Raw genomic sequence first — 17,884 nt, 5'->3', positions numbered from 1 at the left:
TTCGACCATTTGAAACCTCTCATGTTACATCTCTCTCTCTAATGCTGCCTTTCTAACTGTTTACTGTACTGCTTCTGTACCTGTCATTGAGTGTGACTCTCTGCCTTGTATTACTTGACAATTTGACTGACAAATCTGTATTCCATTTTGCCAAATATCTTAAGCATATTCTATCTCTGTCTTCTTATTATTAACTTTTTAGCATTTAGAATGGCCATATCCAGTTTGAAAGTCTTTCGGTACCAAAAACACTACGTAAAACATTAATGAAAAATGTGGCCCCCGTTTTAAAATAGATCCAAGTATTGTTCTTAATTAAATACTAATCAGTTACTTGAATGTTTTACCTGAAAAAAAAAGATGTTAACATAAAAATTTATAGTCATTTTCACAAATATGATATTTATTGCTTTTAAAATGACATTTTTTTTTTTGTCTTCTTGTAGCAAACAATATTTTTTCATTTCACCATTTCAACTAAACAACAATGTTTGTTTAACATATATTTTTTACTTGATATATTTCTCTACTTCTTTTATATGTAGAGAAAACTTGGGTTTCCTTTACGCATTCCTCAAAACTCCAAAAGTACTCTGTAAATCTCTGCATTTGTCTGAAAGAGAAAAAAAAAATGTCAACATTAAAATTTGTAGTCCTCTTCATGAAATGGAAGTGAGTAGACAGGAAGTGCATACTGCAGTGAATATGTCATCATCCTGTATTGAAACAGGATGACAGCCATCTTGAAGCCTTCAAAATAGACAACAAAATCAAATTATTATCAAGCTATTTTCAAATTGGAATTAAGATTTTTGTGATATTCATTTTGGATTGAATAGGGTGGTCCCAGGGTGTGACAGGACTATGCTTCATGCTCTTTTGCTACATTATTTTAGAAAACATACATGGGTGTGTGTTTGTGAATATATATGTTTGTATTTTTCATTCCCTTTGAAATTGCTTTTAAATGTGGTTTGGACTTTTTGACTGTTCTTTCTAGTATGTTAGACAACCTGTTATGGCTCACCTCTTTGTACTTAAATGTACACTAATTTTATATATATCTCAGCTCACGAGGAAGATGACATTAGTGGTACTTCTTCCTGGTACAAAGCCAAACTGCATATCATTTACTCTTAATCCTAACTCCTAATCAATTTTGTAATAACTCTTTCCCGTAACTTTCACGGCCTGGTTCGACCATTTGAAACCTCTCATGTTACATCTCTCTCTCTAATGCTGCCTTTCTAACTGTTTACTGTACTGCTTCTGTACCTGTCATTGAGTGTGACTCTCTGCCTTGTATTACTTGACAATTTGACTGACAAATCTGTATTCCATTTTGCCAAATATCTTAAGCATATTCTATCTCTGTCTTCTTATTATTAACTTTTTAGCATTTAGAATGGCCATATCCAGCTCAGATATTTAACCTGCTTTTCTTTCAAACTGGGTTCTGACACCAACCTTACAATATCATTCTAAAAGTAAACAATCATATCATCACAATTTTGAAACTGCAAGATAAAAGGGTAAAGACCCCACTTTTGGTCATGAATGACCATGGCATTGCACCTAGAAAGTTCCCCTCTGAGGCACGAGTTTGGACAAAATTGTTGATGAAAGACCAGCAGTTGCCCATGCTAAGTTACTGGAACATAAACACACCAACACTGGCTGTTAAGCAGTGGTAAAGGCTTGAGCACACACACACACACGACAAGCTTCTTTCAGTTTCTGTCTACCAAATCCACCCACAAGGCTACAGTATAAGATACTTGCCCAAGGTGCCAAGCAGTGAGACTGAACCTGGAATGATGTGCTTGGGAAGCAAGTTTCTTTCCACACAGCCATGCCTGTGTCTGTTATTATTCTTATTGATTTCTCAAAAACTGAATGTTATTTTTGTAATTAACATGCAGAAAATTAAGAAAAGCTATTAAGTACATTGAATTCAATGTATTGATGGACAGATAGAGATAAGGTTGTTTGGTTTGTGGTTACAGATTAGAGAAAGCAAACAGGTGACAAGCGTTGGGCCAGGATTGATAACTTGTGTTACAAATAATATTGTGAAAGTCGTACAGAGAGATTAAATAAAGTAAAATGAATAGAATAAGAAAACAACAAGAATAAACAAAGAAAAGGTGAAGGTAAAGGGGAGAAAGATAAATAGAAAGGAGAAATAGAGAGCAGCAAGAGGGATTGGAGAGGGAGGGAAATATATAGAGTGGTAGGATGAGTGAGAGGAAAGAAAAGTGTATGATAAATTATAGGAGGGTGAGTAAACATTATTATCTGCAGGTCAATAGTTCAAATGTAGGTAGGTGTTTGAATTGAAATTTGATATGTTGAAAAGAAGCTGTTTTGGTGTGCGTGTGTACGTGTGTGTGTACGTGTGCATGCGTGCATGCATGCATTAATGCACCTGTTTCTGTCTTTGTTCTTTGAGTTCTACATGAAGTGTCTTTTTTTTTATATATATCCAAAGTTGCTTATCAACATGGGTTTAAAAATATTACATTATAAATATAAATACACATATTGATATAAATAGAAACAAATATGGTATTTCTCTTCTGTCTTTGTTGTCAAAATCCATGTCATTGGTCCCTGTAACTTAGCAGTTTGGCAAAAACACTCTGATGGAATAAGTACCAAACTTAAAAAAAAACGTCCTGGGCTGATTCATTTGACTCCAAATTCTTCAAAGCGGTGTTCCATCTTTCCTTTCCTCACGTGGTCATCTATCTTTTCATTCGGTCTGTCACACAGTCCAGACGCATTCTTATCTGTCTCCTTTCCTATCTTTTCTCTTATCAAAGAATCTTCTTCCAGAGTTTGCTACCTTACCTTGCTTGTCCTGGCCAAACGGCCCTCCCTCTTTGTTCTCGTTTCATTTGGTTTGTTGTATGTCCTGTTTCTGTTACCAACTTTGACCCTCCGTAAATCCCAAATTTTATTTTGGTTCGCAGGAGCAACTGAAAGAAGCCTGTCGTATATATATATATATATATTTATATATATCAACTCTAGCCTTGTGAGTGGATTTTGTAGTTTGTTAGATGGAAACTGAAAGAAACCCAGAATATATAATGTATATATCTATGTGTGTGTGTCTTTGTGTCTGTGTGTGTCTCCTCACCACTGCTTAACAACTGGTGTTGGTGTGTTTATGTCTCTGTAACTTAGTGGTTCAGCAGAAGAGGTCGACAGAATAAGTACTAGGCTTAAAAACAAAGATAAGTCCTGAGGTTGATTTGTTTGACTAAAACCCTTCAAGGTAGTGCCCCGGCATGGCCACAGTCGAATGGCTGAAACAAGTAAAAATAAAAAAAAAAAGAACAGACAAGAGATAATTTCTATAAATCAAATATTTGTTTATCTTATATGGTATTTAATAGACCTTTACTTGTCTTCTTCTTTGTGCCACTGGTTAAACATATTTCTGTTGGCTCACATTTGTCCATGGTTTTCACATCCGTTTTTCCCATGACAATATGGATTCAGACAATAATTATTGCTCAAGTATTGTTCTACAATCAGAAGTGCTTCCTGCTTCTAACCTTTACCTGTTTTTCAAGTTTTCATTACACATATCGAAAGTGTAGAGCTACTGCACGATTTGCTGAGAAGGGAATTTCAAAAGACAAGTGCAGGTGTGAGCTGTGTGTTTGAGATGCCTGGGGTCAGGCCCACTGTCTGGCACATTGGGCAAGTGTCTTCTACTGTAGCCCTTGGTCGACCAAAACCATTTGAATGGATATGGTAGACAGAAACTGGAAGAAGACCATTGTGCGTGCGTGTGTGTGTGTGTGTGTGTTGATATCCCATTAAATGAGTTTCCAATCCTCTGTGAAAACATGTCTGGAAACAGGTGAGGCTTTGTGACATGAATGGCATCTGGCAATAGAAAATCTGCCACAACAAAGATCCATATGATCTTTGCAAGGAAAGAAAAGTGGATGTTATAATAAATATGATGATGATGATTATTATTATTTAATATCTGTCTTCCATGGGTTGAATGGTTTAATTGGATCGTACGAGTTGTGGGCCTGCATTCTGCTCCAGTATCTGCTTTGGCATGTTTCTGCAGCTGGATGCTTATACTAACGCTTAAAGCAATAGGCTTTCTTTGGTGGCATTGGCATCAGTGAGGTTGTCTTACAACTCCCAAGACTAAGGGCCGAAAGTGGTTCGGGATGTGATGATTCTAGGCAGGGTGATAAAGGAGGGTAAGGTATAATAAAAAGAACATGATGGTAGTGGAGAGTAACAAGGTTGACCCTGTTGACCCTGGAGGTGATAAGGAAAGGACAAAAGAGAGAGAGAGAGAGAGAGAAGGTTAGTGACTAATAGGAAGATGATGAGGTTTTGTGTGCAGGGGATGGTTCCAGAGCTGTCCCACATTTTAAGGGTGAGCATGGATGAAAAGTGTGAGGGGAAAGGGAACAAGAAAGGGAGAAATACATGATGGTGGCAAAGACTCCGACATACATACATGTATATACATATGTATATATACACACAGATTTACATACAAACACACATAGGCAGGGTTATAAATTATCGCCTCAATTTCTATGTCTGAGTGTGTCTATCTGATTATCTATTTGTCCAATCTATCTGCCTGTCTATCTATCTATCGATCTATCTATCTGTCCAATCTGTCTGTCTATCTATATCTATCTATCTATCTGTGTCTGTCTGTCAGTCTGTTTGTCTGTCCAATCTATCTATCTCTCTCTCTCTTTCTACCTGTGTGTGTGTGTGTTTAGCTGGCTATGCTACTATTCGTAATCAAATTTCAGTACGTAGCATGGCACTGAATTCATTTCTCACTCGCATGGTTCCGGTATCGATCCTACTGTGTCACCCTTCTATTATATCCTGGATCGACGAAAACAACGCGGAAGCCCGTTTGTTATAAATTTCAACTGTAATTAGACACATCCTTGTCTTATCACACAGTGTGACGTTGAGTCTTCCCGAAGATTACCTTTGTCGCTATAAGTTTCCGTAGAGTACTCAGCCACTTATACAAAGAATAAGGTAGTTTTATTCACGGAACAACTGGAACTCTCATTTGTCGAAATCGATACGAGATTTCATCATCTGACTACACAAGACAATAAAAATAGAGTTGCCATTCTAACTCGCTCCTCGTCCATAATTTCCTATCTGTCTATTATTTCCCATCATTCAAGACACTCCACAAAGCTTATTCTTGTCTCTACTTTCATTTTCCGCTAATTATTCAATCATCGTTATCATTACGCTAACGATTATTTTATTTATTAAAAAAATATGCTACAACGTCCTCCACCCCCTTTAATTTTTTTCGGTGTAAACTGGACCCCCCCCTGCTAATCGAGTTGTTTTCATTTTATTTTCCTCTTACCCCCACCATTTAAAAAAGCCTTCTTCCATGCTCTATTTCCGGTTCCGTCTAGTTTGAGTTATAAGAGTACTTCCGGTTGTCTTCGTAAATCATTTTAACTTGACAATCTTCTATAAATATATATATTATATAATATTTATTATACACATCCTCATATATATTTATATATATATATATATATATATATATATATATATATATTATACACGCGTAGTATGCAACCATACATCTTTATATGTATGAATATATATATGTATGTGTATTATCTTTGCGTGTGAGTGAGGTATTGTCTTCGTTCTTATTGAGTTACCCCAAACAGTTAGAGTCGAATTTCTCTATCTTTCACTTCAACATCTTCGTTGTTTAACCAGAGCCATTCCGCCCAACTTTCTACTGTTTCACCTGCAACAAGCGACACTTTTTTTGTGATACTTTAAACACAAAGCACCTTCCTTCATGATTCCAGGTATTTAAAACATGCTCCAGGGGGGGGGGGGCATGCCTCCCTGCTTTTCTTTCTGCTTTTTTCTTTTGTAGTACTTTGCATACTCACACGCACGCATAAATGTAACTATATACATTCTTACATTATATTTATATTTATCGACATACACATAATCTGTATATTTTTCTGTTTTTTCTTTTACCTATCTTGTATGTATATCGTTCTTTTTTCTTCGCACACACACACACACATCTTTTTGTGGGAGGATGGTGGATCTTGAAGCAAATAAAGCTATATATTGGGTTAAAAACCGCTTTGGATAGAATATATATATATGTATATATATTTATATATAAATTTATAATCTCGGTTCGTAAATGTTGGCGATTTAGTGTGTGTAATATATTAAATTGTTTATTTCGTTTCGTGTTGCTCTCTTTGTCGATATTGTTCCTCGCAGTTGTGTGCGTGTGCTTGTTAAATTGTTTGTTGTTTTTTCCCCCTGTATATATGTTCTGTGCCTGTCTCTCGTTTCCCCTTTAGTGTATGTGTTGTGGTGGTGTTCCTTTTTCTGTGTCTCCCCCAATCTCGTTTCGCTCCACCACCTCCTCCCTGTCTCTGTTCTCTCTCTTTCTCTTTTTGTGTAGTCGTAGAATGTTCACTTTCGTGCTAACACAATCAACATATTTACTATTTCTTTATGTATACGTATATATATAATACACACGATTCCGCTCGCATCTCAGTGTGTGTTTTTAATCGGTAAATAGAAATAATCTGGTGTAGTTTAATGATGGTGTTGTTGGTGCTGATGGTGAATTTAATCTATTGAACCTGAACCGGTGGTGGGTCTTCTTTTCTTTTCTTTCTTTCTATCTTCGTTAGAGCCATTACAATTATCACAGTTATCCGAAACTAAATTATCATTGTAGCTCCTATTAAGATTATTGTTATTGATTTTTAATAATAATAGTAAAGTTAGACACGAGACTTTGCAGGAATTTACACGGCGGAAGGGAAATAAATATAAGCTCGTGTGATATTCACGCCTTTTGCGAGAACATCAGCAACATAGAGTGAAACGGAATGCAGACGGGAATCGAACCAGGCTCGTGAAACTTGGTGATGCTCGGCTAATTGTGAGCGTATTAATTATCCCACTTTAGATTTCAGACCATGTGTCTTATGTATGTATGTATGTAATTTTGTCCAGGCGAAATATTTCTTACATGACTATCACACATCACCCTATTTCTTCGCAATTAGGACTTCATTTTTATTTATTTATTTTTTTTAGTCACTATGACATTTTCTCTTTCTGCAATTCTAAACCTCACGTCCCCATTTTAAATAGTTATTCTCTAAAATTTCAGAAATATTTAATCTTTTCTACACCTGCTTCTATCAAGAACACTCGTACAAAAAAAAAAAAAAACGTACTTTTATTTCTATTTTAAAATACTCAACAAGTTTTTATGAATCAATGCTTTTGTCTTGTGCAGTGTTAATTACAACTGCACACCCCCTCTCTCTGGTTCTGGGAGAAAGACCACCGTCTCATTTGCAACGAGTGTGGCCTTGTTCCTAAATTAAGAGTTAAGACGACGGTTCCAGCCAAGTCTCTCTTTAATTTCGTTGGTTTCACTCAGTGCTGGTAGCTTATGTTTTCCTTTTAGGCCACTGAGATAGGAAAAACAGTGAGAGGAAAATCTAGAGAATTTCCGGTTTCAAGTTTATGTAGGAAATCGTATTTACTCGAGTAACGACTGGCTGTGAGTTGTTTAGCACCAGGTCAGCTTATGATCGAAGGTATTCTAGCTATGGCAGTCCGGTTTTTATTTATATAAGATCACAATGTATTCTTCCTTGTCTAAATTATCCAATGTACCGTATTTACTGGTTAAGTCGTACTGTTTTATAGTGAAAACAAAACAAAAAAACTAGGGCGCAAATATACACGAGGTAACGCTAAAACTATGAAGTGGGGGGGAATTTTGTACTGAGACGTAATACTGAATTAAAGGTGTGACTTAATCACGAATAAATATGGTTGTTTTTTTTTTGTTTACTTCGTCGGAGTGTGATTTTAGGGAAATTTGGTTACTATTTCTAGCAGATCGGTCGTCCACGTAAAGAGGCTCTTATGCTGGCTCTCGGTCGATGTGGTGAGCTGAGAACGGTTGACGATGTCTGCTCGTTTGTTCTGGATTCACTTCACACAGAAAATCATAAAATAAACATTGTCTTTCATTGCTTCTCTGTTCGTTCATAGAAATAAACCTAACAAGATCATGGGATTGATTGTTTATGTGTCCAGTGTGAAATATAAATGGCTTTGGGGCTTGCAGGGTTGGGGAACCTTATATTGTTAGGAGTTCGCGTTTTGTGTTCTATACATTGATTAATTAGACCATTGATTAGTAGATCTGCGTGTATTAACATGGACGGTGCGCGCGCGCACATATATATGTATATATAGTCGTAAAACCAATATAACCACCTGGCTCACTAACGAGGGAGCTAACCCTACTGTTGAATGAATAAGAAGTAATATGTTGGGCAAAACAGTCCTAGATACATAATTGATGAGATAGTCATGACTGGAACGCCTCTGATTATAGAGCTGCTCAGACAAGGTTGACCTGGAGCTAAATAGCATTATCACCAACTATCTTTCCGGTTATCGATTTTTTTTCTTCCCTTTTTACATTTGTTTGTATTTGTTCCCTTATCCATCTCCATAGTCTTAATCATTCTTATAAATAATCATTGCAACATTTGACTTAGTGTAATCCTGTGTTCATGGAGTTAACACATATGTATTTTGATATCCATTTTACATTCGTACCTTTCATAGTAGCCTTGTTTTTGGTCAACGACTATTCAGAAAAAAGTGCCAAATGAAAGCTAAATGTGAGTTATTACCTGGTGCTGAATAACAAACAAATATTTAGTCAATTATTACAAATATTTACTAACAGCTGATATTGTTTATGATTTCTACTAAGCAAAGTCTAAAATACACTTTGGCAAATCTTAAATATTTTGATTTTCACATGTAATAATAATAATTTTTAACAAGCATTAAACCTCATCCTGGATACACTTCGTAGACTGGATTAACGTTTGCTTCATGATTTTTTTTCATGAAAGCACAGGGCCTGGAATATTGTGGAGAAGCAGTCACCACCATTGTCATTGTTTTAACATCCACTTTACCACTTTTGCATAAGTTTGAATATGTTGAGATTGATTTTCTGTGGCCGGATGCCTTCCTGTCATTAACCCTCAACTGTTTCGTGGTCAGACAGGTTTTCACAGAACATTGGAAACAAAGGACATCGCTTACCTTGCTGCAACATTTGTCTGCAACCATCAGGCAATGTCCAGGCCAGAGGGGTCAGTAATAGACCCACATACGACAGGCTTTGGCATTCAGATTACTCAGTGGAATTAATGCTTATTTACTCGTGTTGTTTTAATTAACCATTCATTATCTTGCAGCTTCAAGATTTTGATGTGATTGTTTATTTTTCAAACAACATTGTAGGATAGGTGTGAGAGGCTGAATCTGACCAGTTTGAACATAAATCAGAATGTTTGGGCTGGATAAAGCCTGCTTAAATGCTAAAGGCTTAAAGCAAATAGATGTAACTAAAAACTACAAAATATTTTTTTTTTCTCCACCTGGAAAGTTTGAATGGCTTAGTCTGCCGTTCAAGGGTTACTGAATAGATACAAATATCAAAAGAAAACACTTTTATCTCTGAAGAAGAGATCAAAAGTTTTTTTTAAAATGTATTGATTCAGTGACTTTTTGTATATTTTTACTTAGAATTGTTTACTAAATTTCTTTTTCTTCTTCTATCTACAGAAGATTTGGAGCTGACCACTTTTCCTGGAATGCTCAGTAAGTATAATGCCATTTTTGTAAGGGACTGGGAGAGAGTGCATCTCTTTATAATATTGGGTTGGCAACTAAGTTCCCACCGTTTTATTAAATTAAAATTTTTTAAAAGGTTTGATAAAAAATAACAACTAATTAATCAACAATGTATTCACCCTTGTTGTTTACAACTTCTTCCCAACATTCAACAAGATTTTCAATACCTCATGTGATGATGATGATGGGCTTCTGTGTGTTTCCCTCTACTAAATCAGCCCACATTTTGATTGGCTCCAAGCTGTAGCAGAAGCCACTGGGGCCATGGTGCCATACAGTGGGACTGAACCTGAAACCATGTGGTTGTGATTCGAACATCTTAACTGTACAGCCAGCCATGCAATATATTTTTTTTCATACTTTGTTTTCTTGCATGTGCAAGCAGGTACAGGTGTGGCTAGAATTGCTTCCCAACCACGTGGTTCTGGGTTCAGTCCCACTGTGTGACACCTTGGGCAAGTGTCTTCAACTATACCCTCTGGCTGACCAAAGCCTTGTGAGCAGATTTAGTAGATGGAAACTGAAAGAAGCCTGTCGTGTATATGTATATATATATATATATGTGTGTGTCTGTTTGCCCTCCCCCCACCATTTGACAACTGGCATTGTGTTTATACCATTGTAACTTAGCGGTTTGGCAAAAAAGACCAATAGAATAAATGCTAAGCTTAAAATCTAAGTCCCAGGCTTGATTTGTGTGACTAAAAAAAATCCCTTGAAGGTGACTGAAACGAGTAAAAGATGAGAATGTGTCTTTGTGTGTGTAATATACGTAGATGTAGAACGAGGAAATGAGTGCTCAACATTGGAGGATGTTTAATTTCTTCATTTGTGAATTAAAGCCACCATGAAACCAATGGTAGCCTTAATTCACAAATAAAGAAAATATAAAACCAATTCTAAATGTGGCCATCTTAAATGCTATTTCTTCCAGATATCCTTTAGAAAGAAAAGGAGAAACAGGTGACTTATCTGCTGGTAGCAACACAACTCCAAATATGATTGGACTACAGCAGCAGCAACCACAGCAGCAGCCGCCACCACCATCGCAGCAGCAGCAGCAACAACAACAGCAGCAGCAACAACCACCTAAAGCCAGAAAGGTAACCAGTGCTTAGTTTCTTAATTTCAGTTCTAGTCTTGGAACCATGTTAGTCACTTCACCAAAGTGTCTGTGAAGAGGTATTCATTCATTCATTCAAATTTCATTAAACAAAAGTTGTAGAGGAAGAATATAGCTACAAAATTTTTTTTTTTTAAACCCCATAAAATGCTATGATTAAAATATCTTTTGTGTGAATTGAAATAACATTGGAAAGAAACAAATGAATTTATTTGATAACCCAATGTGTTAATTGGCGATACACGTTTGCAAGCATGAAAACAATGATGGAGGTTAAAGAGTGCATTTTGCACCAAAAGGCTAGTATGGGAATTTCTCTCCTGGTAACTACCACAGTAAAGTTTATTCTAAGGACATCCATATTTAAGTGGGGATAAGTATTACATCCCCATATTAATACTGCTTCCGTCACTAATATATATTTCTCCATCTGGGCCTTTTGCCGAAATGGACACCCTATCTTTCTCTCATTACATTCTACCTCCACTCCCTCTTCCATTACTCACAATTACTCTGTAAAGTGGTTGGTGTTAGAAAAGGCATCTGATGGTAGAAATTATACCAGGCTTAAAATGTACGAGAGAAGTGATCTCCTAACCTGTTTAAGCAGATAACATCAAATAAATTGTGGCTCAGACTGTGATGATGCATCCAACCCATGCCAGCGAAGAAAAGCTGATGTAAAAATGAGTGATAATGAAGAATGTATAGACCAGGTTACTCATAAGGACTGAAGACATCTGGTTTGAGCATAAGACCAAAGAGGAGATTTTGGGGATACACTCCACTCATTTCTAGGATAATCATTCAATACAGAATAATGTTTGTTGGTTGCTGTTATTGTGCTGAACCCCTGACTGTATCAGAGGTTATAATTTAGAGACTTCCATCTCTTGATAGGGGACAAAGATCACTTACCTACATAAATGTTATTGGCAGACACCTGCTACATGAAATTGAGGAGCAGAGACAGGTGTCTTGACATAGAAGAGGTACATAGGGGTATCAAGGATGGTGGAGATGAGGTGTCAGGGTGGATACACACACACAGAAATTCTTTTCTCCTCATTTCTATAAAAACCACCATTTTCTTCAGCATCCTTTTTTCCCTTTCTTGTAATTTGTCCTCATAATACCCTCCTCCTCCATTGCCCTTGTGGCAAATAGAAAATAACTGCCATTCTTTTTATTTGTTAATTGAAATTTTTTTTCTTCCAGACTTTTTATGATGAGGAGGATGAACCTAGTTTTTATATGCCCCCAATTTTTAGACCTGACAAAGAGGTAAGATTTCTTCTGAACATTTAAATAGTTTTTAAAATGGCATTCATTTAACAACCAACATAGTTGTAAAAAAAAATCTTTATTTAAAAAGCCTTTTGTTAGGAAAGCAATGCAATGAATTTACTTAATAACATTTATTAAAGCTGTTTTCGTAACCAAGAGGGAAATTTTGGGGGAGAGGACTAGTGGATTGCATTGGCCCCCAGTGTTTTGCTGGTTCTTAATTTATTGATCCTGAAAGCATTTTGCCCAGCGTGCTAACAATTCTGCCAGCTCATCACCTTAATAATTATAATAATGATAATAGTAGTTTTGGTACTTGCTGTGTTGATTTAGAATTTAAGTTTCATTTCTCTTTACAACAGGTTTTGACATCACAATCCCCATCACAGTTATCTACATTAACAAGTCACTTTTATAACCAGAGTAAGTGGTTTTATAATAGTTTATTATTGATTCTCTTAGTGTTATTGTTGTTTAGTCTTAGGTTAGTCCTGATTGAGTAGATCTGTGATCAAAGGCTTCCAGCCATGACCATCTGGTCTGTTTTGTTGAGACATTATTCTCTGATTAAAGTTTTCTCTACAGATTGTCTATAGAAATTAGAGCCAGCAATGTAAGCATTGCAATCAAAGATAGAAACATCAGTGTTGGCTTGAATTTCTATGGAAAACCATAATTGAATAGCATTGTTAACACAGGTGGGGCCGCAGGGTTGACTTACAAGCCTTTAATGTGCTCGGTAGTATATTATGGTTGCATAATGAAATACGGTGTCCTTACAAGCAATTAATATTATTCCCGGAGTTCTTTTCTCAGCCATTTGCATGTGATTTGAGGGGTATTTCGGCTGCTATTGTCAGCAGTTTAAGTGACCTCTTAGTCCAGACATTTTCGAATTTTTTTTTTTTTTTGAGTAATGGGTCACATAGGATTTGTTATCATGAGGTGGACCATCATCATCATCGTTTAACACCCACCTTCCATGCAGGCGTGGGTTGGACGGTTTGACCAGAGCTGGCTTGGTAGAAGGCTGCACCAGGCTTCAGTGTCTTTTTTGGCATGGTTTTTATGGCTGGATGCCCTTCTGAACACCAACCACCGAGCAGAGTGTATTGAGTGCTTTTTACATGGCACCAGCACAGGCGAGGTCAGTTTTGGCATGGTTTTTACAGCTGGATGCCCTTCCTAATGCCAACCACTTCACAGTGTTTGACTGTGCCATTCAGAAAGTCCCAGAAGCTGTAGTTTGCCCCTGACTGACTTAGAAGCTCCTTCATTGGCTTGTTGTCATATTCTGATTTAGTAAAGTTTGTGTGTTGTAGGATGTGAGGACTCTGAAGTTTCATCTGTAAAAACACAGCTTTTAACCAAATTTGATGGTATGTAAGACACTTTTTTCCCCTCGAAAAATTCACCCCAGGTCCTCTATGTGAAGCTTGGTCTATGTTATATGCTTCAATGTATTAAAAACGTTTTCACCTGCTGAAATTGAGGATGCATTTAATCTTTCCATGTGTGTTTTATACCATGAGATATGGTGTATATATATATATATATACATATACACAATGTATATAAGACACCTTTGCTATATGTAGCAGAGATTGAACTCTCCACTTTTATGTGCGTCATTGTCTGCAAACACCTTTATTATCCACAAGGCCAACGAGACAGCAACATATATAAATACACTTATAATATTTGATAAATGATATTTTCTAAAGTAAAAATATATTTCAAAAAATTAAATAATATTTAAACCAGCACTGGTTTTGGTGCCACATAAAAAGCACTCAGTACATTGTGTAAAGTGACTGGTGTTATGAAGGGCATCCAGCCATAGAAACCATGACAAAACAGACATTGGAACCTGGTGCCAACCCATGCTAGAATGGAAGATGGACATGGAATGATGATGATGATCTTATAGTATGATGGACAAATGAGGTTTCAATTGATCAGCTTCAACATTTAGTACTAATATATACAGTTACAGTCATGGCTGTGTGGTTAAAAAGGTTGCTTTGTAACCATGTGGTTTTGGGTTCAGTCCTACTGTGCTACACCTTCAGTAGTGAAGTGTCATGGGCTGACCCTGTGACACAGTTTGGTCCAGCTGTTTTGTTGCTGATGATTTGATATGACTGACTATTTTTTAAAAACCTTGTGCATTGTTAGAAGCTTTCCTTATTTCTCATTTTATTCATTTTTCTTGTGTAAAGTATAAATATTGGTAATACAGTGTCTTTATTATATTATGTTTTTTTTCCCTTCCCGCCAGTGAAATATACGAACACGATGCCCTTGTCAAACCCTAATACAGACTGGATGTCACAAAATGGATGGCCTGGTTTGTAAAAAGAACTTTTTTTTTTTATTCTAGTCTGTTTTATTGTTGTTTATTAGCTCACATGTAATCCTATCCGTTGTCAGCCATTCAACTGTGACTCGGGTCATGTACCAGTTAATGATAGGTTACACAAGACAGTAGAAAATCTGCTTTGACTCTGCTTCACCCATACAGCATAGAAAAGTACATTAAAATGATTGTGTTTAATGAAATTTAATTTTTTTTCAAATCTTTAAATAAAATAGAAAAGAACAATAGATAACTTTCTTGTTCATGCAGATGAATTAGATATTATAGAATTATAATTGCTGACTTAATTTCTTTGTTTTTAGATCTCAACAGTTCACAGATGCCTCCTCGAAGTCTAGGTGGCTCACAGTTTCCACGCACTAATCAGGGTCATGTTACACCAACAAATATAAACCCGAACTTTTCTTTAGGTCTACCACCATTGACGCAAGCGTCCCCAAGCAGGTAAAATTTATTGGCTTTTCTCCTTGTCATATACACATTTTATTATTTACTGTTACTTTAACATCAAGGTCCCTTGCTTTCCACCACCGTCATTGAAACCTCAAAGCTACGAGATAATACAGGATTAATTCAAAACAATGTGAATAAATAATCATTACATTTGACAGAGGAATCTGAATGCTAAAGGGTTAAAGGATTAACAGTGGGAGAGGGTGTGTTTGATAAATGAAAGATAAGCTTGGGGGTGGGGATCATTTCTAATGGGGTTAAGTAGTCTTTATCTCAGTTCCCACCCTTTTTAGGTCTTATGCAACTTTTCTCTTCTAAAAACATCCCTCTTTTTCAGGAGCTTAATTTCAAGTATTGGTCATCGGAACCTTCTTGGGCAAACACAAAGCAACCAATCAATAACGGGTTTACAGAAGCGGTCATCCATATCTTCTGCTCTTGGAAAGTAAGTGCCATTATCATCATCATCATAATTGTTATTTTAGTGTTCACCTTTTATGATTGCATGGGTCAAACTGAATTTGTTCAAAATGGATATTTTATTGCCAACTCACACCTGTTTCTAAGCAAGGTTACATATCTCCATGACTAAAGTACATTTTCACAGAAGATTGGAAATGATAGATGCTTGCATGATGGTGACACTCACCTGCAACTATCATTCAATATTGCAACAAGGAGAGAGCTACTGGGCTGCTTCCAGTTTTGCTGCTGACCAAATCCACTCACTAGGAATTGGTTGACCAGGGGTATAGTAGAACGTACTTGCCCTACATACTACACAGTAGGACTGAACCCCAAACCAGGTGGTTGGGGAACAAACTTCTTATCATGCAGCTACACCTGTACGTTTATTGAACCAAGAATATTTTTTGAAGGTTTATTAGCATTTTAGCTAAATTGAAATTGATATATATGTATATAATGTAGCATCCAGCCCACACTGTAAAGTGGTTGGCATTTGGAAGGGCTAAAACAGAGACCTCACCTGTGCTGGTGCCATGTAAAAAGCACTCAGTCCACTCTGCAGGGGGGGTTGGTGTTAGGAAGAGCATCCAGCTGTAGAAACACTGCCAAAACAGTAAAGCCTGGTGCAATCTTCTACCCTGGTAGCTCCCGTCCAACCCATGCCAGCATGGAAAACATATGTTAAATGATATATATATACACACACACACATATACATGTACCAGCATATAATGTATATAAAACCTGTTCGTTACTATATTTTGAGATGATTGTTAATTTGTATTATTTTTTGTCTGAAAGCAGTTCAAATTACTGGTCATTTCAGGTGGTTTAACACTATATCGTGGAAAGATTTGAGACATGTTGGTAATGAAAGGGTTAATATTTAAACATTTCATATTTAGCAACTTTTCTTTTACTTAATTAATCTTTGTATTATCTCTAGCTCCAGCAATCCTATTACGAGTATATCTGGATCTTTTGGGTTATCACAAGCTAGAGGTAAATATCATCTGTGTTTGAATATCTTTGCACACAACATAGCTTTACAGTTATTCCTTTCTACTTCACCTTGAAAAAAAAATCTCTCTCACATCTGCCATACAATACAAACATGTAAAACTTCAATTCTGTAAACATTTATTTCAGAAAATAAAATAAGAAGGAAGCTACTTGTTCTACCTTCTAACATGATATAATCAGGGACCTCATTTTCACCCTAAATGCATCAGAATATCATAGTCATCTTTAAGTATCTGCAATTATAATAATGGAAGTTCTAGACCAGTGGTTCCCAAGCTTTTTGTACTCATGGTGCACCTTACAAGAAGCCAAAATATTTTGGCGCACTTAGTACATAAATTCTAAAACTTATTCAAAAGGGTTTTCAATATTGGGACGTATTTGAGAAAGACAAACCCCCATTTCTTCTTCGATGCAACAGAGACCTTAGCTTTTATCTTTTGGAGTTGATGAAATAAGGCTCTGAAAGTACCTGTGGTGTACTGGGGTCAGTATCATCAACCACCCCTCCTCTCAAAATTGCCGGCCTTGTGCTAAAATTATTCATTAACACTTTTATAACGAAGTTAAAGGTGCTGAAGGACTGGATTCTTACTTTGCTGAATCCATTGTGTTATAGGTTAATAAATTACTCTAATTATCTCAGTTTTTCTACATATTCAATTAGTCAAGAAGGTAGTGGTTGACTTTTAGAAGACCTTCAGTTATAAATCAAATTTTTCTAGTTTACAAAATTTTCATAAATCAAAAAGTTGTAAGATTTGAACTTATGATCCTGTGATTATTAGCTAAACCAGTTATTCTCAACATTTTCAATAATAATGGTTTCAAATTTTGGCACAAGGCTAACAAGTTCAGTTGGGTGGGGTTGTTGATTAAATCAACCCCAGTGTTCAACTGGTATTCAATTTATTGATCCTGAAAGGATGAAAGGCAAAGTTGACCTCGGTGGAATTTGAACTCAGAGCGTAAAACTGGATGAAATGTTGTGAAGCATGTTGCCCAGCTCAATATAAAATATTTTGGTGCACGTCTTTTGGTTCACCCTGTATCTATAGAAGGAAGACTGTCAAGAGTCCTTGGAGGGGTGCTTGAGGGCCATATGTGGCCCTGGGAGCTGTGGTTGAGAACTGCTAGGCTTAAACACTGTCACTCAATCATCATGTCCCGTACTGAGTTGGTCCCTAAACTGAACTTCTGTTTCTTTCAGCTGGAGAAAATTCACAACCCAGCTTGGATTTATCTGAATTTCCTACTCTCGGAAATCGGGCAGTTCCATCAAATCCTGTTCCATCTGCCAGGAGTTATGGTAAGCTGGCATGTTAGTTATCAATTTCTTAATTTATTTTTAACACTTA

General features: G+C 36.5%; 1 protein-coding gene across 48 annotated transcripts in view; it reads left to right on the top strand.

The window, feature by feature from the left end:
• Positions 1-17,884, top strand: part of LOC106870520 (CCR4-NOT transcription complex subunit 2) — a 45,667-nt gene that overhangs the window by 9,899 nt on the left and 17,884 nt on the right. For 4 of the 48 annotated variants that reach the window (XM_089343280.1, XM_089343287.1, XM_089343272.1 and 1 more), the window contains exons 2-10: positions 9,724-9,759; positions 10,727-10,895; positions 12,134-12,199; positions 12,565-12,625; positions 14,484-14,552; positions 14,885-15,026; positions 15,373-15,480; positions 16,450-16,505; positions 17,737-17,835. In XM_089343280.1, coding sequence (XP_089199406.1) covers positions 10,791-10,895; positions 12,134-12,199; positions 12,565-12,625; positions 14,484-14,552; positions 14,885-15,026; positions 15,373-15,480; positions 16,450-16,505; positions 17,737-17,835 — 706 coding nt within the window. In that variant the 5' untranslated portion in view covers positions 9,724-9,759; positions 10,727-10,790. Of the gene's footprint in view, positions 1-759; positions 910-5,614; positions 5,871-6,465; positions 6,695-6,868; positions 6,989-8,689; positions 8,763-9,723; positions 9,760-10,726; positions 10,896-12,133; positions 12,200-12,564; positions 12,626-13,524; positions 13,582-14,483; positions 14,553-14,884; positions 15,027-15,372; positions 15,481-16,449; positions 16,506-17,736; positions 17,848-17,884 lie in introns of those variants that run through there. The other 44 variants (XM_089343264.1, XM_089343262.1, XM_014916637.3 and 41 more) reach the window with 31 other exon arrangements.

The sequence above is a fragment of the Octopus bimaculoides genome, chromosome 27, assembly GCF_046866305.1.
Source record: "Octopus bimaculoides isolate indiv1 chromosome 27, ASM4686630v1, whole genome shotgun sequence".
NCBI classification, from domain to species: Eukaryota; Metazoa; Mollusca; class Cephalopoda; order Octopoda; family Octopodidae; genus Octopus; species Octopus bimaculoides.
This window is presented reverse-complemented; position numbering and strand designations above follow the sequence as displayed.